This window comes from Diabrotica virgifera, chromosome 1 (genome assembly GCF_917563875.1).
Source record: "Diabrotica virgifera virgifera chromosome 1, PGI_DIABVI_V3a".
Lineage (NCBI taxonomy): Eukaryota > Metazoa > Arthropoda > Insecta > Coleoptera > Chrysomelidae > Diabrotica > Diabrotica virgifera.
The window spans coordinates 171,885,702-171,910,802 of NC_065443.1; the positions used below are offsets into that span (position 1 = coordinate 171,885,702).

The 25,101-nt window shown below is 32.9% G+C and overlaps 1 protein-coding gene across 2 annotated transcripts in view; it reads left to right on the top strand.

Moving 5' to 3' along the window:
- LOC126878872 (Y-box factor homolog) overlaps positions 1-3,618 on the top strand; it is a 233,541-nt gene extending 229,923 nt beyond the window's left edge. For both annotated transcript variants that reach the window (XM_050641769.1, XM_050641770.1), the window contains one exon: positions 2,761-3,618. In XM_050641769.1, coding sequence (XP_050497726.1) covers positions 2,761-2,805 — 45 coding nt within the window. In that variant the 3' untranslated portion in view covers positions 2,806-3,618. The remainder of the gene's footprint in view (positions 1-2,760) is intronic.
- The last annotated feature ends 21,483 nt before the right edge of the window (positions 3,619-25,101 follow it).

Genomic DNA, 25,101 nt, shown 5'->3' on the forward strand with positions numbered 1-25,101 from the left:
TGAAATAAAAAAGGCCCTATGCATAACCCTTCTAAAATGAACGGTTCCAAAGTTACGGAGGTAGTATAGTATAATTGGTCCAAAAAAGGCCTAACTCAGACATCCAAAGTAAAAGTTTTCCTTCAACACCAAATTGTTCTATATGGTCCACATATTGTTCAGTAAAAAGTTACACCATTTTAAGCGTCCGGTTTGGGGGGGGAGATGGGGGAGAAGTCGGTAAATTAGTAGTTTTTTTACGTTTTTCGTCAATATTTCTAAAACTATGCTTTAGCGTAAGGAATGTTCTATAGAAAAATGTTCTACATAAAATTTAAAACAAAAAAGGTTCTATACATAGTTGTTACAAAATCAACGGTTCCAGAGTTCCGGAGGGTGAAAAGTGGAGGTTTTCGATACTTTTTATACTTACCGATTTCTTCCCCCTCTCCCCCCCCCCCAAACCCGACGCTCAAAATGGTGTGAGTGACTTTATTCCGAACATTATGTGGACCATATAGAACAATTTGGTGTTGGAGGATAACTTTCACTTTGGATGTCTGGGTTTTTGGTATAGTTATATCATAAATATTGCCCAAAAAATATAACAAGTATCGAAAATCTCGACTTTTCACCCTCCGTAACTCTGGAACCGTTGATTTTGTAACAATTATGTATAGAACATTTTTTGTTTTAAATTTCATGTAGAACATTTGTGTATATAACATTCTTTACGCTAAAGCATAGTTTTAGCAATATTCACGAAAAACGTAAAAAAACTACTAATGTACCAGCTTCTCTCCCATCTCCCTCCCAAACCGGACGCTCAAAATGGTGTAACTTTTTACTGAACAATATGTGGACCATATAGAACATTTTGGTGTTGGAGGAAAACTTTTACTTTGGATGTTTGGGTTAGGCCTTTTTTTGGACCAGTTATAATATACTACCTCCGTAACTTTGGAACCATTCATTTTAGAAAGATTATGCATAGGGCCTTTTTTATTTCAAATTTAATGTAGAACAATTTTGTATACAGGGTTGTTTATGCTAAACCGCATAGTTTTAGAAATATTGGCGAAAAACTTAAAAAACTACGAATTTACCGATTTCTCCCCCCTCTCCCCCCCAAACCCGACGCTCAAAATGGTGTGACTTCTTTCTGGACATTGTGTGGACCATATAGAACAATTTGGTGTTGAAGGATAACTTTCACTTTGGATGTCTGGGTTATGCCATCTTTTGGATCAACTATACTATACTATATAGTTTTTTGTGTCACGAACGTATCGCAAGCAGAGGTCTTAATGAAATAAGTATGTGTCTTTGACAGTATCTAAAGAACCATGGACCTCAATATGAGTACATATTTTACTCCGATAATTGCCTGGGCGACAACAAAAATAAGTTCATTGCTTGCTTGTTTTTATATTGCTGTCAACACTTAGCAATAAAAAGCATAGCCCACAAATGCTTAGTAGTTGGACATACTCAAAATGAGTGTGATGCGATGCACGCCCTCACAGAAAAAGGAAAAAAAAGATACCTAAAAGGAAACCCGCTCTATATTTTATCGCAAATGCTACCAATAATAATTAGCCTGGCTAAAAAAACTTCCGATACAAATATCGGAAAAGAAATGAAAGGCAGAATTTACAAAACAGTCATCAGGCCAATAATGACATGCGCGGCAGAAACACGACCCGACACAGAGATGACAAAAAGATTGCTTGAAACAGCGAAGATGAAAACCCTTCGAAAAATGGATGGTAAGACTCTATGGGACAGAGCTAGAAGTACAGATATACGATGGAGATGCAAGGTGGATAACATTCAATAACTAGGTAAGAAACCGAGGAATAGAATTGAATGACCACATAAGTCGAATGACAACAAATATAGTAGTAAGGACAGCGAGAGACGGTTCTCCAATAGGTAGACGATCAGTGGGAAGCCCACGAAAATGATGAAACGACAACTTACTAGAGGCACGTTGTAAAAACAGACAGAGTCATGCCTATACAAAAAGAAGAAGAAAACTAGACGGCCTGGTACGCTACAGAAGAAATTGCCGAAGTGCATGAAATTTTTAATATAAATGAAGCAGGAGACAAAATAAAATGGAGCGAAATACAAATTCTAAGAGTTGAGAAAGACCAGCCACACAAAATAAGATAGTTATAATAATAAGACAATTCAAAATTATTTTGATTTTATATTTTTTCATAACAAGGAAACAATAATAATTTTATAAGAAAAAAAAAATAAATAATTTTAATTGAGTTCCATACAAATACCCTATACCTACAAAATGCACTAACTGTTAAAAAAATCATGTGTCGAAAGTTTCATAGTGCACCAACTCAAAAAAAATCTGAATTCTTTAAAAAAAATTAATCAAAAATTATCATCTAAAAGAACCATAAAATAAACATCTAACTTCAAAATTTTGTTCTATTTGAAAAACAAATGGACCATTTACAACAGATTAAAAATATTTGCTCCCAGAGAAAATTAATAAGTTAACTTTGATTTGTGAAGAACTATGTTTTTTGAGTTGGTGCACTCTGATACTGATGTATTGATATGTACAAGTTAATGGTGTACATGTTTATGGTGTACAACTTACTGTACGTCAGGCACATCTGGGTTAATCATGGATATGCGAACTCTCAGCCAAACATTTAATTGTGTTGTTTTAAACATTTACTTATTTACATTATTAGACAATATTATTATTATAATTTCTAAATTTCACTAACAAATTTTATCTTATTACAGGAAAGTCAACCAGTGCAGAACACAACTACAGAGAGCAGTGCTTAAGCGTAATCGCGCTCAAGTCCATCACTCTATAATCATAAAATATTTAACAACGTTAGCGCGTGAGTTTGTAAAAGTAAAAGCAGACAAAAGGCATTTCATGGCGAATGTTTGTACCACTAATAATTTTTGTCAATTCATCTGTAAGAAAAAAAAATACCAGCAAAAAGAATTTGCTACAGTTTGACGCCGCAATTTTCAACTGGGGTTTCGAAAACATTTTTGATACTTTTTATATTCCCATTGATGTTTTTATACAGAGATTTGTAAATTGTAGATAAGCAAATTGCAACTCGTTTGAAAATGGCGACAAACTGCTTTTTGTATTTTTTTGTAACGTGCATGAAATGTCTTGAGACCTTATGTCATGCTGCAAAATTTTTCCTTCATAACAATAAAATAAAAAAAACATTGTAAAAATTCGACGCCTTGTCTTGTCAACATTGACGAGCGTCGTACCAAAAAAATATGATTGCAACATCTAACTTTGAAAAGTCTTTTCCATCTTGTGAGCAAAAGGAAAAGAACCAAAAAAGTTTTAAAAATACAAAAAAAAATCCGTAAAAGTATAAACACAGGACAGTTTATTTTCGACTTACATTATGGGTAACATGATTTTCTCGACATTTGTAAACAGTAATCTCATGTCAAAATCTTTGGGTGCTAGTCATTAAGTATTGGTGTCTTTTCTTTATTGCGTTACTGTAGTGTTTGTTTTAGATAACTACAAATATACAGTAATTGGGAGTTCTTTTTATTTATTTATTTTTTTCGCTATTTTGTTCAATATAAGTGGAAAATAAAAACTGTTCTAGATATTGTTGTTTTATTTAAGATTACTTTAAACATGTAGAGATATGTTCGAGGGACAAAAGCTTACTAAGGGTATATTATTCTAGAATCTATACTTGGTCAATTGGAGGAATAAAGAACATGAGCATAACATCAACTCATTACTAAAATCACATGATAAATGAACAATATGAACAAACAAAATTTAAAAAGAGCAAATATTAAAATGACACGAGAAAATAGCTTCAGAACAACATTTAACCCATTAACGGCCGGTACAATAAACAAATAGAAGTTTGACATGTATTAGATTTAACACATTTTAAAGAAGAAGAAACAAGTTAAGTTCAGAGTGAAAGAAATTAATTGGCTTATAGGTCAAAAATCTCGACTCTCAATTGAGAACAAACTGCTCACTTATAAAACAGTCATCAGACCTGAATGGACGTACGGAATCGAACGACGGAGAATCAAATACAAAAATAATCCAAAGGTCCCAATCAAAAATTCTACGCACCATCGCAAGCAAATGCCCCGTGGTACATTTCCAACCAAACACTTCATATAGACCTAAACATCCCGTTGGTCAGCAGTTATTCAAGAACGAGCCAACAGACACCATGAGAAATTGTAAGGCCAATCCAATCAATAATTAATATTGCCACTAAACAACCAGATTGCGAAGCTTATGGCCCATAATAGATCTTTGTTGAAACTGAGGTGAAGTCGCTGTAGGTGAGCGGCAGCAACCCCTAAAATTACGTTATACTGACCACAAAAATTAACTGTAAGTTGAGTGACCAATTTTAGCCATTCTATATGTTTTCGAGGTCGCTGAATCCGAATAGAGTTGGTGGAACATCAAAAATTAAATTTTATGCAAAAAAGCGAAAAATCCATTTTGATGATTTTTCAACTTTACCTCGCTGTAAAAATTTTTTGAAAATTTCAATGTGTTATCTTTGAAGTACTTAGATAACAATGAGATTTGTCTAAAATGTTTAAGCAAATTAAAAGAGGAGTTGTAAAATTTTAAACATTTTATCGTCAGATTTAGTTAGTTTCATGTTTACCTAAAAAAGTTGAGTGGCGGAACTTTTTAGTTTATAATTTTAACGAACACAGCAATAAAATACAATTCATGAAGAAGTTTTCTGGAAAATTTTAAGTCAAAATATGCAATAGAAAAAAAAGTTTGTGACTTTATAGACACCCCAAAAAACGCTCATTTCTCGAGATACTGACCACGTATGGTGAATGGATAATTTTAGTCATACTTTTTGTTTTTGATGGTGCTGAAAACGAAAATTAGCTTTCATTTTAAATTTTACGTGCAATTTTACAATAAAATAAGGGGCTGTCCATTAATCACGTGATGCTCGAAAGGGGGGGAGGGGTCCATAAAAAATCACGAAACATCACAAGGGGGTGCAGTAATATATCACGTGTATTTTTTTTTTTTTCGGAAAATGCCCAATACTCAACCCTTTACGTGTATTTACTTTTTTGTCAAATGCGTACAAAAATCGAAAGCGGCATTGCTGTGACTAATATTTAAAAAAATCCATTTATCTTTCATAATATACACAACCCAGCAAATTGGTTCCACCCAAATTATCTTGAATGTTAAGATAAGAAGCGACCCATTTTAAATCGTTTTGTTGTGAATGTAGCATATGTTTCCACTAAATAGGAATACTGACCGGGACTCTGTCGCCGTTTTCGACTTTTTATTTATGAGCCTTTAGTCTTACATGTGTTTTACCTACTATCTGATGAATTGGAAATTCTCAAAATCCTGTCAGTTTTATATCGTTGTTTTGTCACTGAATACATGCGTTTAAACTGTTCTTAACTTCGTACTTTTTTCGTCACAGTGTCTAGGTGATCTGTATAAACAACTATTTACAGAGTATAAGAAAGGAAAAAATATTGGTGTCGCTCAAAAAGAATTTAATGAATTGTGGGTTAACGGGAACAAAAATATACAAAGGAAGAATTTATGAAGTGGGCCAATTATCTTTTACTAGATTACCGCCGAAAGAACCAAGCAAAGAGGTCTTCCAATATTCTCTTTTATTATTCTTCTACTAAAAAGGTAAGTTAAAATTTGTATGTGACTATATATTTTTATGGACATTGTTCTAATACTAAGAATTCACCTATGTAGTTTTATTTGCAGTATTATGTTATTGTTAAATCTTACATTTTTTATAACATTGATAAAATAAATGTAATTACTTTACAAATAAAATATGCATAGCGTATATACCTACAGTTGAGTCCACCCAAGTCTTTACCCGTGTTTCATTATTTAAAGCATACGAAATAAGTCGATGAAAAAGTCGGAAATTGAAATTTACTAAACGCAATAGCAAGTGACAGTAAGTAGCTACCTATCCTATCACGGGTTAAAATTTGAGTTATCAAAAATATGTGTTTTATCTCGCCAGGTATTAATAACGCACGGGTAAAGACTCGTCGACTGAAGTGTACCTTAAATATTACTTAAATTCAAAACATATCTTTTAATTCGTGCCATTTTGAATTCTTTATTTTAATATTATATGAAATAAAATTGCTGGGGATGATAATATCATTAACTTATTTGCATGATAATTACATATTATGTATAATACCTACATTTAGTAATATAATACTAATTTAGTACAAAAAGTTTCTCGCATTTCTTTCATTATTTTATGTGAGTCAAAAACAACCTGCAACCTTTCTGTCTACCTCTAAACGTTATTATTGTGGTCTTTAATTTTTTATAATAAAATTAGATGATGTGTATTTTACAATTATTTAAAAAATATATTTTTTGTAGATACTAAAAAATACACGTGGTATAGGAGTAGGGGGGAGGGGTTAGTTTTAAACCTCACCACGTATCACCAAGGGGGAGGGGGGTTAAAAAATGCCAAAAAAAACATCACGTGATTAATGGACGGCCCCTAATACAAAAATTTCATCTTCTTTGGCTTTTAACTCGCTACAATTCTTTAATATTTTTCTCTCAAATTTTGTATATTTCTCACCTTTCTGAAGACAGTGGTACCTGTTTCAATATTTCTGTCTTACCATAAGAAAAGTTATGAATTGCTTAAAGTAAAAGGATCAGATTCCTCAATTGCAAAGTTTAATCGCGAAAGTTGAGTGACGAAATTTGAAATTTAGCTTTTTAATCAAGTTTATGCTAAATATAGAGTACAAAGAACAAAGTGCTTTATAGAAAAAAGAAATGGTGCAACTTTTAATTTTAACTATACATCGACAAACTAAACCGAATCTCATGTACCGCAAATATCTGAAGTCACAGAAAACTATTTAAATTGTGTCCAGTTAACTGGACGCGGGCTATAAGTAAGAAACCGGTATGTCCAGTATACTGGACGCCGGTCGTCAAAGTGTTAAATAATCGTAATTTCATTTTTTTTTTTAATTTTGGGGTAAAATTGCGATTTTGACAATGTTCCCCCATTTAAAATTCAAAATAAATCTCATTTTTGTGTTCAGCACCATCAAAAACATAAAGTAAGACCAAAATTAGCTATTCACCACACCGTGGCCAGTATCGCGAGAAATAAGCGTTTTGTTTTTAGGGGTGCCACTCGTCTATAAAACGTAACTTTTTTCCTGTTGTCTATTTTGACTTGAAATTTTCCAGAAAACTTCTTCATGACTTACGTTTTACTGTCCATTCGTTAGGGATACACCGGTCACGGATTAATAAAGAAACAAACCAATTAGCAGGTCGATTGTAATATTTTTAGGTATACCAGTAACATAAGCGTAGACCTCGGGTGCGTAGAGGGCCAATATCTATTTAATTATTGAATTTTTTGATTAAGGGGGTATGTAAACGCCACAGTCAAAATGGTTGGTGATCATAGGAACTAAACGTTTAACAATTCTTTCAGTAGATGGCAGCACATTCGAACATTTTAATAACGACGAATTTTAATTCTATTAACGACGGCGCTGTTGCCATTGCCATGTACTAAATAGAACTTATGATCGATCGGTACCGTTCGCCTTCAATCGTACTTTTATTGTATTTACAGATGAGGGTGTTTAATTCTTTACCTGGAAATGGTAAATTCTTACTATTAATAGATAGCATTGTATAACTAGACAAATTTTTATCTTTTTTTAAACAATGCTAATAGATACAAAACGTTTCGTTTGGAAATATTTGATCACTTATTGTATTTAGATTATATTTGTAATAATGTGATTTGTAGTTTTGTGACAATTATTAATTCTTTACCTGGTCAATAAATATTTATTTTAAACTGATAAAGAAATTTGCAATTGTTTGAAATACAAGCAGTAAATATATATGTTACCGTTAAAACCCGATTTCAGTTAAAACCCGAATTTACTAGGAAAAACTAGTTTTAACTATGTACTTTAGACAATTCTAGTTTTAACTAGTCAAAACTACATTTGACTGCTAAATTCAGTTAAAACTAGAAATCCCGAAAGGATTTCATTTAGAGTAGTTTATATGCGATCCTCTTGTGATTGCATATCGATCAAATCTACCTGACAGCGACTATTCATTTCTGAATGCAATATAGGTTTCGATAAAAGACCCCTCTTCGCTCTATTTTTACTCTTCTTCCCTTGGCAGCTTTCACACATTGGTATAAAAGTATTGATCATATCAATTATTGTTATATTTGACTATTTTCTGGCGGTTTTAACCTATCCCGATCTCCATGAACAATAGCAACGTGGGCTATTGAGCTACGTCAGCTCAATTTTAGAAGCTAACGTTTTTATTTGGTTAACAACAATTCTAAATCGTTTTAGTCTTCGATTTTCTAATGGTGTTGTCTGGCAAACAGCATCTTGTACTTCGACCATAATTAATTTATTATATGCTTTTGGTCACAACGTTTTAGTGACTTTCTTTTTCTCGGTCTCTTTCGTTTGTAAAATCATTTCCAAAACACGTTCTTTTCACGTTCTTGTCTCTTCCCGCAACAATTTTAACTGGTATGTATTCGCTAGTAATTACAGAAAAAAACTAGTTTGAACCTATTATAAACTACTCTAAATGAAGTCCGTTCGGGATTTCCAGTTTTAACTGAATTTAGCAGTCAAATCTAGTTTTGACTAGTTAAAACTAGAATTGTCTAAAGCGCATAGTTAAAACTAGTTTTTCCTAGTAAATTCGGGTTTTAACGGTAACATATACATTGAATCACACTTTTTGCTCTAAATTTTAAATAATCGCTTGGATTAACATGAAATTTGGCATACACATAGGTAACATGTCAACCAAGAAAAGTGATAGTGTGCCGATGTAAGATTTTGCCCTGAGGGTGAGTTTTACCCCATCTCAAGGGTGAAAAAATATACGTTCAAAATAAGTCTGAAAATGGATAAACTGACTAATTCTAAGCAACTTTTGTTCTATAGGATTTTTTCACTAAATTAATATTCCGAGTTATTTGCGAGTAAAAAACACGTTTTCAGGCGGCTTTTACAAATAACTCAAAAAGTAAGTATTCTATCCGAAAAAAAAAATCTTAAAAATAAATAGCTTCTAAAAAAGTATAAAAAAATGGTGTATTAGACTTGGATCCCGCGTTCCAAAAAAAAGATGATTAATAGCAAGCTGAAAATTTGTTAATAGCTTAACGGTGTCTAGTCGGACAAACTTTGATCCAATTGATTTGTTACCCTTTCATTAAACTCTCATGCAAACATCAGACAGCTATTACTAACCGACTTGATTACTGTCATCTGACAATGTTCTTCGTGTTCCACTCATTAAAATACACAGTTGGTGATAAACACCAGTCTGATTTTTACATAAAAGTTTAATGAAATGCTAACAAATCAATTGGAAGTTCTGTCCGACAAAATACTTGGAACGTTTTCGTAGTCTGACGTTCCAAATTTTTAAGCTGTTCCAGTGTTACCATACATCAAAGTTTGTCCGACTAGACACCGTTAAGCTATTAACAAATTTTCAGCTTGCTATTAATAAACTTTTTTTAGGTACGCGGGATCCAGGTCTATATATTATGAACTCTATGGACCCAGTTGAAACAAAGTTGTAGCTTCTTCGTGTTCCACTCATTAAAATACACAGTTGGTGATAAACACCAGTCTGATTTTTACATAAAAGTTTAATGAAATGCTAACAAATCAATTGGAAGTTCTGTCCGACAAAATACATGGAACGTTTTCGTAGTCTGACGTTCCAAGTTTTTAAGCTGTTCCATAAATAAAACTTCCCCTGTTCCAGTCTTACCATACATCAAAGTTTGTCCGACTAGACACCGTTAAGCTATTAACAAATTTTCAGCTTGCTATTAATCAACTTTTTTTAGGTACGCGGGATCCAGGTCTATATATTATGAACTCTATGGACCCGGTTGAAACAAAGTTGTAGCTAATAAAAAATAGTTTCATATCCGCCAAATTTCAAAGTGAACATTTCAACGTGAAATAACCAAAAAATGATGCACTTTTTTGGGGAAAACTCATTACAACTTTTTTGAAGTGTTTAAAAAATATTTATTTTTGTTTTTTTTTTAGTTTGTAGAATCAAAACTAAGCAAATGCTCAAAATATAGTTGGTCCCTTTTTTTTTGGTCAAAAACCTCGGGAAAATCACCTCCTAATTATCATCTTAAATCAAATCAATCGCAACCACTTCACAAGCTACTTTCTATCTGTCTTTGAGCCTTAGGACCGGTATTTTATGTCCTGGTTAGCTAATCGGGACAGAAAACTACCTCTTAGGGTCTCTTGCGTTGTCCTCTTCCTCCTAAGTGCCTTCTCTATTGAGGTTGGCGATCAATATGGCAAATTTCTCTCTGTTCTGGGCTTGATGTATTAAGTCATTCCCTGTTGTGTGGGTCCAATCTGATGTTTCGGAGCCAAGATTTTTTCTTTCTTCCTATGCCCCTTTTACCTTCGATTTTGCCTTCTAATATTACCTGAAGCTGCTCAAATTCCCTATGGCTCATTATGTGTCCTAGATATGACGTCTTTCTAATTTTGATTGTATTGACCAGATGAGGACGTGTGTTAATTATTTCCAGTACTTCTTCATTTGTAGTTTTGGCGGTCCAGCTTATTCTTAGCATTCGGCGGTACATCCACATTTCGAATGAATTCAGTTTGTTGACATCATACTGTTTTAATGTCCAGGTCTCACAGCCATATAGTAATAGACACCACACATAACACTTTAGTGTTCTCAATCTTATTGTGACTGATAGCTTGGGGTTACAGAGCATTTTAAGCATGTTCATGAAGCCTATTTCAATGCGTCTTCTAATTTTTTTGAGTGGTCTAGCTGACTGTTTAGCTCTGTGCCCAGGTATATGAAGCTTTGGGAACTCTGAAGGGTGATACCATTGATTTGTATGTTGGAATGTCAACACGGGAAGTTTTTTTCCTCGGAAAATTTTACATTTTCATCTCATTTCTAATTCTTGTTCTTCATGTGCCTTGTCCGTTGTGGAAGTTGGCTATCATCATAGCAATTTTAATTTTGTTTACAGCGTGTCTATAACTCGATCGATGTTAGTCCAAACCATTGGCGTAAGTTTTGAAGCCATGAGTGTCTTCTTCTTCCGGGTCCACGTTTACTCTCTATTTTACCCTATATTATCAGCTGCAGTATACGATATTTATCATGTCTCATAATATATGACAGAGGTGTTCACGTTTTCGTTTTTTAATTGTGAAAGATATTTCTTTTTGTTTTCCCATTCGGCGCAATACCTATTCGTTGGTGGTGTGAGTCGTCCAGAATATTTTGAGGATACGTCGGTACACCCACATTTCGAATACCTCTAGCCTTTTCGATAATGTTTCCGTTATTGTCCAGGTCTCTGCTCCATACAACAAGACTGGAAATACATAGCATTTTAGCAGGCATATTTTTAGTGAGACAGATATGCCGCAATGATTGAATATATTTCTCATGTTAAATATAGCTCTGGCCTTTTCAATTCTACATCGTATTTCGGTTTTTTGATCCCATTTCGAGTTGACGACTGTTCCAAGGTATACATATAATTCTACGTGTTGAATTGACTTTTTATTTTCAATTGTCTGGCAAGTTTTTGAGTTTTGCTCACCAGTGTCTATTTTTGTTTTATTTATGTTGAAGGTTAAATTCTCTTTTTTCACTCGCTCTTTGTAGGTACCCTGTCCATAAGATGCTGAAGTTCATCAATACTGCTAGCAACCACAACTGTATCGTCTGCATATATCAGTTTATCTAATTATTACTTCAGTAAATTTCAATATTTTTTTTCACTTTGAAATATTTGACATAAATTAATCAATGATTATACAATATTGTTTTGTCTACAATTTTTTTATTAGGATAATGCCTCAACAAATACTAATGGCCATTGGCATGTGCAATGTGTGTAAAAATGTCGATGTCATCGTCTTTACAAAAAGCTAATTGTATCCGAACAATGCATTATTTGCGTTATTATAAAAATTAAATTTGCCACAAAGTGAATAAAACTTAAATTATTTTTAGATACGCCCCACATAACATACTAGAGCTTAGGTTATCTATGTATTATGTCAAAACTAGTATAATCCCCCAGTAAAGACATTTTGAGCCTAGTTTAACTTTCAACCATTTGTATACCGTCACGGTTTCAAGCATAAAATATGTATATTTGTATTGTAAAGACACTGTGACGTTATACAATCATGATTGAAAGTCAAACAAGGCCCAAAATGTGTACTGGGAGGGGGTGGGGCCACTTTTGTAAACAAAACCGCGTGATTCATCGTATTTCCGTGGTTACAAAACTCGTTTTCAATTGTTTGCAGATTTTCTTAAAATCCGACAAACGCACATCTGTCGCCATTTAATACATCACTGCTGCCATCTACTAAATGACACGTGAACTCATCTCCTCATCTATTAAGTGACAGCGGAACTAATTTATCTTTAGAAGAGTGCCAACTTATTGCTGTGATATGAACAAAATCCCCAGATTGCAGCTTTTAACAATAATTTTTACCTTCAGGTACAGTTAATTTAAAAATTATGGCAGTACGGACAATGAAATTTTGTTTAAAATAAAGCTTTTTGCATAGTTAATCGTTTCTGATAGTTATTTTCTACCCAAGTTCAAAAATTATTATGCAAAACGATTTTTTACAACAAGTTACTAAGGGCCAATTTCTCATATCGAGTTCAACTCCAGTTTAACCTGAACTTCTAGTAAACGTCAGTTTAAAGTCAAAATCGTCTTTCTCAATTCCCGTTCAACCGATGGCAGTTTAAACTTGAACGGTGGAATTCGGCCGTTCAAAGATTTCAGAACTCAGTTCAGATGATTTCATGGACTACGCATGCGTTGTATTAACACGAAACGCTGTCATAATATAAATATATCCTATTTTATTATATTAAGCCTAACGATAAACGATAACATTATTTGTGTTTTTATAATATTTATTTATAATTATTAAAATGACTATTTGACTATAAATACTTAAATTTAACTTTATTCAAAAACAGCATAAAAAAGGTAGTTCAAAATGGCGACAGTTTTTACCTTTTGCCATCTATTGGCATTTCTCGAAAGCTGTAGAACGAGCACTGACATGAACGCGCAATGAGAAATGCATTCCAAACAGAACCGGAGATCACCCGTGAACCCGGTTCAACTGAACCATAGATTCGACCCTAAGTAAGTTATGACATGGACTCCTTTAAGTACAGTTATAAAAAATATACTACTTTCTTTGGAAATTTTAACTAGATACTATTCAAAACACCTGACTAGAACATTTTCCCGAGCAGAGGCGAAGAGACTTCCTTGACTAAAAGAACAATTAGGATTTACCCGCAAGTAATATTTTAAATACGAAAAAATATATAGATTAGTGACGATTCGATATGCGGTCTACCATCCAATATGCGGTCTACCGCAGAGTAACTAATTCGTTATGTGGTCTATCACAGAGTAGTTATTTCGATATGCGGCCACCACTAAATAATGTTAATGCATTCAGTAAATTTTGCATCTACTCGTATATACAGTATACAGTTTATATTAGTAAATAGAATGATCTTTCAAATGAGCTAGCACACGACCCAGTGGTGTCATGGTGTGGGAACGCGTGGGAACGCCGTTCCCGCACTGGTTAAGAAAATAAAAAAAAAATAGAGAATTTAGGTTTTGTAAACAAAAATTAGCAATGCGTTCCGGCACTGCGTTCCCGCACTGCTAATTTTGCCATGACACCACTGACACGACCCCTATTCTCATGTAAAAAAATCATCGATTACTTCATCACGCCCATATGGATGAAGTTACTAGTATGACATTTATGGCAAAATATCATAATTTAAAAATAAAAATCGATCTGTTTCAGGATTTTTTCTTAAAATCGCCGGTTTACGAAATAACGAATTTAATCCTTTCATTTGCACCATACTGTATAGTATCATAAAGCTCATTTTTTGACCTATTTTAATTACGGTAACTGTGTTGGCATTGTACTTATTCAAGTGAAAGTACTTAATTACCCAAATAGGTGCAAAACCAAATTAGAGAAAGTATGACAAACTAATGCAATTTTAATAGGTAATTTAACTAAATGGGTCGACAAACAAAGCAGGAATACTATAAGAAACTATAAGGACATTTGTTATCTTCCAGTTGAATTTATTCTGTCAAATTGGTAACGTCATATATTGTTAATTTTGTGAGAATCTGTTCGTGCTGTTTAACCGAAAATGCCAAGACGTATTTTATATGTAGATACACTAATTTATAACCTACATAAGTACTTTATTGCGGAAAAAGCAATGGTGGTCGTTTAAAATCGGTAACGTTTGTACAACAACGCGTGTGCAATGCTTTAGGAATTAGCGAATCAAAATTAAGATCTACAATTAAAAACGAGAATAGGGCTTTTCATTCACAGTCATTTGTTTCGAGCTTCTGTCATGTGTAACATAATATTAATATATCTACGTTATTGGTATTGCCAATGATACAAACCAAAGACGTATGCCGTAGATATATTATTATTATGTGACACATGACAGAAGCTCGAAACAAACGACAATCGATGAAAAGCCCTATAGTGAAGTGCCGGAAAACTATCACCACCACAAACCATACATACTCATAGACGTTTCACGTAAATTGTCAAGGTCAAGACAGCAAATTAGTTACCATTTCAATCCAGAGATGTCGCTGTCAGTCAATTCTCTTGTCATATTTAACAACTGACAGTTGACAATTAAATTAATTTGTTATTTACTTTTTATTTTACAGTTTGTGGCTTAATTAATTTATTATAGTGGTGTTACGTTTTTAATTAGATTTAATCACAATTTTAATAAGTGTATTAACCTCCTCTCCATTTTTATGAGTAGAATTTTTAGTTTACATTGATCATCCCGTGTTGTGTTTCTCCACATTAAAAAAAAACTATAATAGATCCTGAAACAGTTTATTCCAATAGACAAGTGTGTCATCAACATTTCGGACCTATATATTTTTGGAAGTTTGTAAAAGATTATAAGGTAATATTTATCTAAACAATCATCCTACGTACAAGATTCTTTCAAAAATTTTCATTCAACTCGATACACATCAGTGCTTTCACGTGACACATAGTAGTGTTTAGCATTTTGAAAACAAATTGGAATATTTGAAGTTTTCAGTAAAATATGGAATAAAACATTGAATTGACTTTCTGTTGTTTTAATTTCCTGCGAAATTTCATCAAAAATCCCGCAAAATTTATAATTTTAAATTCTCACATAACTAAAATTTGTCAATTTAGTTCCCATTCCAATCAAGAGATGGCGTTAATTCGATCCGAAAGATTAACATGGTCGTGAAACGTCTATAAGTATGTATGGTTTGTGATCACCACCATACTCGCCTGTCATTAAAAACGAACCGTATGTTAGAAGGACGAAAATTTCAAATTCGTAATATCATACATCAAATGCGTGCAAATATAAGGAATGTGTGACTTTAGATACAATTTTACTTAAGTCAAAAGAGAGGAAATTTGGTGACATCGGCAGAACAAGTTTATGGCAAGTCCTACATAACATAGGATTCAAATTTAAAAAAGCGGATAATAGAAAAGCGCTTTGTGAAAGAAGTTCTGTTGTACACAAGAGAATTGAGTTTCTTAGAAAATATAACAAATTTAAAGAATAAGGGTCAACTTTTGTATATTTAGACGAAACATGGATATTTTCTAAGGGGAATATGGCAAGATGACAACATAAAATCGATCAAGCATACTAGTGGAGAAGGGAAGCGACATATAATTCTGCACGCGGGAGGGAAGACAGGCTTTATAGAAGGTGCTGATTTAATATTTTCATCTACAGAAAAAAACAGTGACTATCATGACAATATGAACACGAAAATGTTTGTGAAATGGTTGCGTGAAAAACTTCTTCCCGGATTAAGTGAGCCCAGCGTAATTATTTTAGACAATGCGCCTTACCATTCATAAATACTAAACAAAAGTCCAACAAATTCGTGGAATGTAGATAAGATTAAAGAATGGCTAACAAATGAACGCATATCTATTCCACAGCATATATTAAAGTCTGAGTTGTTACGTTTGGCAAAACAACATGCAAAACCAAAAATCTTTGTGATGGATCAGGTTATTGAAAGTTACGGGCATCAAGTTTTACGTCTTCCACCATACCACTGCCAGTTTAATCACCCATATTAAGCTGCACCCCCCACCATCGCGAATAAAGTTCGGAATAGGCAAAAAATTTAGTGCTATTTATGTGCTAATTAGTTGCTCTATTCCGAATTTTGTTGCTCAAACCGTTTACCAGGAAATCGCGTTGAAAGTGGGGGGGTGCAGGTTAATGTAAAGCTGCACCCACCCACACCGAAAAAAGCTCAAACTTCTTGATTTTTTTTGGTGATAAATTTAGTGCTATTTATGTGCTAATTAGTTGCTCTATTCCGAAATTTGTTGCTCAAACCGTTTACCAGGAAATCGCGTTGAAATTGGGGGGGTGCATGTTAATGTAAAGCTGCACCCACCCACACCGAAAAAAGCTCAAACTTCTTGATTTTTTTTGGTGATAAATTTAGTGCTATTTATGTGCTAATTAGTTGCTCTATTCCGAAATTTGTTGCTCAAACCGTTTACCAGGAAATCGCGTTGAAAGTGGGGGGGTGCAGGTTAATGGCAAGCTGCACCCACCCACACCGAAAAAGGCTCAAACTTCTTGATTTTTTTGTGATAAATTTAGTGCTATTTATGTGCTAATTAGTTGCTCTATTCCGAATTTTGTTGCTCAAACCGTTTACCAGGAAATCGCGTTGAAAGTGGGGGGTGCAGGTTAATGTAAAGCTGCACCCACCCACACCGAAAAAAGCTCAAACTTCTTGATTTTTTTGGTGATAAATTTAGTGCTATTTATGTGCTAATTAGCTGCTCTATTCCGAATTTTGTTGCTCAAACCGTTGACCAGGAAATCGCGTTCAAATTGGGGGGTCCAGCTTAATGGCAAGCTGCACCCACCCACACCGAAAAAAGTTCAATCTTATTGATTTTTTTGTGGTGATAAATTTAGTGCTATTTATGTGCTAATTAGTTGCTCTATTCCGAATTTTGTTGCTCAAACCGTTTACCAGGAAATCGCGTTGAAAGTGGGGGGTGCAGGTTAATGTAAAGCTGCACCCACCCACACCGAAAAAAGCTCAAACTTCTTGATTTTTTTGGTGATAAATTTAGTGCTATTTATGTGCTAATTAGCTGCTCTATTCCGAATTTTGTTGCTCAAACCGTTGACCAGGAAATCGCGTTAAAAGTGGGGCGGGGCCAGCTTCTCATTAGACGCACAACGAAACACTTGTACACTAAAACAATGAGCAATAAAATCAGATAGCGGTATAGTTCGATGGTACGTGGTCCCTAAATTATTTTAGTACCAAATAATATGTACGAGTAATTTATTTATTTAACATAGAACAGCGACACCTATAGCGCGGAACAAGGTCGGGTGGGATAAACTAATGCATTCAACTTCGAATATAATGTGCAGAATTTTGAATTCGGTTCCACTAATGAACTTGCTTTTTGTCATTAAAATTAGAAACATTTATTTTTTTTATTCACAAATATCGTCTAATTATTATAACTGTCCTAGTATGCAACTGTATATGTACATTTAAATACTATAATGACTAATTTACGACGTGTTAACATACCGGCAATTCTTTAGCGGAATAATATCGAATTTCTAAACATTTTTTTTGAAATAAAAATTGATACCGGCCACCGCGGCACTTCAATGGATGGGCGATAGAAATATGAAATATGGAGGCAACTTTACCACAATATGATTTAAAAACCATAATGGTTTTATTTACCGTAATATTTATTATTTGAAGGGTACATGGAAAAAAGGGGAAATGTCAGAAATTTTCATTTTTTTAAAAATAATTCATTAGATAGGTTATATTCTGTATGTTACTATACGTACATAACACTGGTTAAAAATAGGTTGTGTCATGAGATAACACTAATAATAAATGTTGTTCTGAAGCTATTTTCTTGTGGCATTTTTACAATTTTAACTATTTATAATGGGAAATAAGCCACAATATTATTAAAAAAAAAATGATTTTATTAACGTTTCGACGCCCAAATCGGGTGCCGATTTGGGTATTTTGACAACGGCACCCGATTTGGCTGTCGAAACGTTAATAAAATCATTTTTTAATAATATTGTGGCTTATTTCCCATTATAAATAGTTAAAACTAATAATAAAATACCTATACATGAGAAAAAGTGGGAATGTCACGGTGTTACCGGTTAATTAGGGGGAATGTCAGTTGTGAATCACGCAGAAATAAGTGAAAACACATTGTTTTCCTGTGTTCCAACAAAGTAAATTTTCCAAACATATGGTTTAAAAAAATACCATCAAAACATATCAATAATATTAGTCTTATAACTTTGAAAATGCTCTGCTGAAAAATTCAACAAAAGACATTCCTTCTTTTTTCTCAGTACCCTTCATTTATTATTTTATATTTATTATTATTTATTATTTTATATTTATTATTATTAAAATATTATTTTCTATTTTCACACTTTAACTATACAGTAAAACTAAAAGTTCTTATATTATAAGGCATCTAGCAGAGCCGCCGCTTACTAGTTTTCTTACATACATAGGGTGTGAAAACTAAAAAAGAATATTTCACAAATAATAACTATCTATTTCTTTGATTTTATATACATATTTTTATTACAATAATTATTAGTAAATTCTTTTAATTATGTCCGACTGGTATAGTATTTAATAAATAATTACATGATGTCAAAGTCAGATATAATATGATATATTTCCCTAATGGCGTTATTTTTAAAAATAACACTATTAAATTTAAATAACTAGTTAAATACATACTGTAAAGATGACAAATAACAACCTAAATAAAACTATGGTTTACAACAATTACGTTACGAATATTGCTGGTAAATGTACTTACTTGAAAACGAATTAATTCAAAATTCATTCAAATTTTTTGCATATAAAGAATATATTTAGTCGGAATGAGCGAAGCGAATTCTGAAATTCACATGAGTGTCTTAAAAATGTACTTTTTAACACGTATATCATACAATATTTTTTCTACAAACGTTATAAATATATAAAATACAATATTTTTGTTAATTGCTGAAACCATGAAACCTATCACCCGTAAAAGATAGAACTGGTTGTCTACACTCGAGGGGAATATCTAAAAATTCTTAGCGAAAATATTATACCGTTATATAAACTTGTTTTTTCTACAAACGTGTTAAAAATGCAATAATAGAGTTTAAATTAAATTTTAAAAAACCTTTTAAACCACCGTTTTCAAATTGTGCAAGTTTTACTATTAATATTAATGTTAGTAAATGAAATATAAATATTTTGACTTTTCACAATATGACAATTCACTTTTAACTGCAGTGCCTTAAAATTTTTAAAGCACTAGTGCTATAAAGTAGCATTTTTAACGCTCCAATGGAGTGCTAAAATAGTTATTAATGAAACAGTTCGTGAAGTATGCTTTTTGCGATCGCACGCGATTTTTAGAGCACGAGCGACAACGGAGCGAGTTCGCAAAAGGTACTTCACGCACAGTTTCATACAATATTTTATCTACGATAAACAAATAAAAAAAGCTGTAACTCTTCTATTCTACAATTTTTAGAACTTTGAAATTTAAAAATTATAACTACTTTCAAACCACAAAACTGTCAAAACTCTTGTTATAATTCATTGCTCATATTGTCATCACCATGACAACGCGAAAATTAAGGATTGTCACCATGACAACTCGAAAGTTACAAACAGTGCGAAAAAGTAAATCCCATTTAAAATACATTGTTACTTAACGCCAGGGGCGTAGCTACCGCCGTATCAATTATACGGGGCCCCCGACATTCAAGGGCCCCATCGCGTCATGTCGAAACAAAATTCCATTTGCAAAGATTGAACTAAATATTCTACAGGTATTTCACTATTAAAACGCTTTGAAACAGTGTATGTTGTTTGGATATCAACATTTTGGTGTAGTGGATTCTTTATATATACCTACATAAATCATATTTACCTATTATCTATTCTCTGCCCCATAACAACAGAGCTTTATTGTTTTCAAGGTATCTCTCATTGTCAATTCCGTTGGCTGTGTGTGAGTTATTGTATAATGTATATTGAAGAATGCCGAATTGCAATTTTTGTAATCGCTTTATCTTTGAATATTTGAAACAGTATGTATTGTTCGGGTATATTATGTATGTTCGTATAATCTGTTCTTTATCTATAATTGTATTTATGTATATCTACATTTCTCCAAGAAATTAACGTATCACTTTAAAAATTGGTCATTTTTTATGTCTCATATTTCCTGTTTTCCGATTTAAGTGATTTTTTTAAATGTTATAGTCATATTTTTGAACATTATCGTTTAATAATATTGTTGCTAGACAGGTAAATAGACGACCGGAGTGTGACGTCACAGCCAACTGCGGCTATATTCAGTGTTATGATGATCACTTGCAAACAAAGATTGTAAACACGTTGAAAAGTAAGGTTTTACCGAATCTCAAGACTTTTTAATTAGTATTCAATCTAAAAAAATGAAATAAAATATAAAATCTAAAATTTCTAAAAAACAAATAAATTGTAACCTTACTTCACCGAGACATACATTTTATTGTTATTTATATAAAACGTCATGCTTTATTATTTACACAACCTTCTAAAATTGTTGTAGTAACTATAATATTAATAATACTTAAATATTGCAAAAAACGGAAATATTCTCTGTAAAAACTGATAGACCCGTGCAAATAGCAAAAAAACAATAAAAAATTAATAGCAGGATGAGACCAATTCCAAATGAAAGTACACATATATTAGATAACATGTGGAACATTTTTCACCAAATCTGGATGAGGGGAACATGGGTTGGGGGAGCGTTTTTAGGGGTGAAAACGGTTAATTACGATTTGCGGCAAAACGGCACATCCTATCGAAAAAAGTTAAATTGCAAAGTTGTAGGCTATAAGAAGATCTACAACTTTTGTAAATAATCATTTTTCACATAACCTCAAAATATCCGAGAAAATTGGAAAATTCGATGTTTTTGATTTTATTTTTTTTTTCTCACTTAAAAAAAAACTTTTTTACCAAATATGGTGGCAACTTACCTCTTTATGTCCCAAACACGCTGTAATTTTTTTGTATAAAAATATTTTTTAAACTCTTGTTTTTTATGTTTAAGGGAAAATGTAAGCATTTTTTCAATTGAAAAATCTCCCGAAACTTTTTTAGCTTTTTTAAAGAAGTTGGCATTTTTTTTTGTTTATTGAAACCTCTATTGTCTGATGGTGTAAAAAAATATATACGTTACTGTGGAAAATTTTGTCACAAAAGGCAAAAATCGGAAATTTATTTTCAACCCCTCAGCATTTTCAGATTCTCAAACGTAATGTAAGTTGCATAGCGAGTAGGTGCAGCCCAGCCAGACGCCGCGCCGCGGCCATTGTGTGTACCATGATGACACATACAGTGAATCAAACGTATGTAAGTGTTGATGACATTATGGATGAGAAACCAACGCCAAATGAAGAAAATGTAGACGAAGACCATGATGGTCTAGAAGATTTAGAGGAAACTACAGAATCTGTAAGCATTACCGAATGTAATGAAGAAATGCCATCAACGAAGCAAAAACTTAATTAATTGATGAAAAATTGGCCATTAAAATTATAATAATTACTTTCTTTTGTATTAAATAAACTTTTTCGTTAAAAAAGTTGTTGCGACTTTTAATTTGGTTCATGAGAAAAAAGTTTAAAAAAATGTAGTTTATAGGTAAGTAGGCCGACTTTAAAAAAATATAGTTTAAAAAAAATAAAAAACACCCTTTTAAGGGGGTATTTAAACGCCACGGTCAATTTGTGTGGCAACTAAATAAACTAACTAATTAACAATTCTTTGAATAGATGGCAGCACGTACATATATTTTCACTTTCTTATTTAATTTTCTGAACGACAGCATTCGACAACATTGGAACTTACGTTCGACACATTTCGGTCTCAATCGTACTATTCGTACTTTGTATTTAGTGACGACAGCTCTTAATCCTTTCTTTACCTGCTATTCTGATATAATAGGAGCTGATATAAGCCGTGTTCGCGCTGCATGCCCCGAGTATGCCCAGAGAGAGAACGCCTGCGCATTACAAAATTGGACGTTCAATAAGGTCGAATATTGCCCTCCGAAAACGTAATGCGCAGGCGTTCTCCCTCGGGGCATGCAGCACGAACACGGCTATAATAGGGGTAAATTCTCATTAATATATATATACTAAACGTTCTTTCATTTAGAAATATTTCATTACTTCGTGATTCTTTACTTTCTTTACCTGCTCAGTAAGTACCTATCTAAATGACCATAAATGGGATTATGTTAATTATCAAGAGAATGAAGATCGAGTTATAATTTATAAGAATAGTATTTCTAAGAAATAATGTAAAATACGTAAGTCAATTGAAAAACAGCGTTCCTAAAATAACAATTTTTTTCATATCGAATGTCAACAGGGAAATTTTTTCCTCTGAAAATTTCACAATTACATTGTGTTTCCCATTTCAACATGCGAGGACAGAATAATAATAATTAGCCTAATGAGCCACTTACTTAAAACATTTTTAAAAGCGATATACAGCAGGATATATTATAAAATTTGAAGAACAAGTATCATGGACACAGATTAGATTCCGCAATTCTTTGTCCTTAGGCACCCGAGAGGCTCTATTCACTGTCCAAGTGCTTATATGCAGAGGTGCAGAGATGTCAACTGTGACTTACCTATATACATATTTGTTTTATCGACTACAAAAAGGCATTAGATAGAGTAAAACATGATCGGCTCATAACCATCTTGAAGGAAACGGGAGTAGATGATAGATCTAAACAACACATTAGATATGCCGACGACGCGCGACGCAGTAGTTTTTGCACATAGCCTAGATGTTTTGCAAAGAATTGGCAATCCATCGACCTGTCAAAGATAAACCACGTGATCTTTGGTTGGCACACAAAACTGTTCCTAACCTAAACTCAATGTAATTATTGATTTTTCTTATTTGTTTTTTGTCGTGATTTTGAGGTAGTATTTAAGTGCTGACAACATGCCTGTGACTTGTATAGTAGTGAACTGTGGAAGTCCAACTGATCAGGATAATGTTAATTTTAATTTGTTTTTTGTCCTGATTTTGAGCTAATATAGTATTTAAAGACATTCATTAGATTAATTATTTTATAAACTTTACGTTTTTGGTGATTTTGAGTGCTGACAACATGCCTGCCACTTGTATAATAGTGAACTGTGGAAGTCCAACTGATCAGAATAATGTTAATTTTAATTTGTTTTTTGTCGTGATTTTGAGCTTAATATAGTATTTAAAGACATTCATTAGATTAATTATTTTATAAACTTTACGTTTTTGGTGATTTTGAGTGCTGACAACATGCCTGTGACTTGTATAGTAGTGAACTGTGGAAGTCCAACTGATCAGAATAATGTTAATTTTAATTTGTTTTTTGTCGTGATTTTGAGCTTAATATAGTATTTAAAGACATTCATTAGATTGATTATTTTATAAACTTTTCGTTTTTGGTGATTTTAAGTGCTGAAAACATGCCTGTAACTTGTATAGTAGTGAAGTGTGGAAGTCGAGCTGATCGGTTAATGTTAATTTTTTCGTGTTCCCTCTATAGGGCTTTTCATTCACAGTCATTTGTTTGAGCTTCTGTTATATGTCATAATCCGTGTATAGTAATATTATACACGGATTATACAACATCTAACAGAAGCTCGAAACAAATGACAATCGATGAAAAGCCTTATTAGAAACTCATTTGTTTCCTCGCCTAACTAAATTATCAAAAAACAGGACGCACTCATGCTAGGATTTAAGGTTTTTATTAATATTATTACAATTATTTATATGTGACCCTAACGTAACTAGTGACATTAATGTTTAGGCCAATGTGACAAACTTTATTAATACTAAATTTTAACAGTTATCCCCTATTTTGTTGAAACAATATTATTTTGTTTTTCATTCTATTCAAAATAAATGCAGTTTTGACAGGGAATTTGTTTTGTTATTTATTTATTCCATATAGACCTGGATCCCGCGTACCAAAAAAAAGTTGATTAATAGCAAGCTGAAAATTTATTAATAGCTTAACAGTGTCTAGTCCGACAAACTTTGATGTACGGGAACACTGGAAGTTTTAACTGTGGAACAGGTTAAAAATTTGGAACGTCAAACTACGAAAATGTTTATGTAATTTGTCAGATAAAACTTCCAATTGATTTGCTACCAATTCATTAAACTCTCATGCAAAAACCAGACTGGTGAAAAAATCACCAACTGGGCATTTTAATGAGTAGAACACGAAGACCATGTCAAACTACAGGAATCATGTTGGTTAGTAATAGCAGTCTGATTTTTGCATGAGAATTTAATGAAAGGATAACAAATCAATTGGATGTTCTGTCCGACAAAATATATGGGATGTTTTTGTAATCTGATGTTCCAAATCTGAGTTTCCAAACTGTTTCACAATTAAAACTATCCCTGTTCCAGTGTCACAATACATCAAAGTTTGTCCAACTGGACACCGTTAAGCTATTAACAAATTTTCAGCTTGCTATTAATCAATTTTTTTGGTACATGGGATCCAGACCTAATAGGTTTGTTCGTAGTACGACACAAACGATTAGCAACTGCTGCCAACCATCAGATGCATGAGCAGTTAATAGTTAGCATTCATAGACTACGAATGCGCATGTGTCTGATGGTTGGCAAGAGTTGCTGATCATTCTACGAACAAACCTATCAGTAATCACTATTTGTGATATCCATGGGTAGTTACTAACAGAAAGAGGCAGGA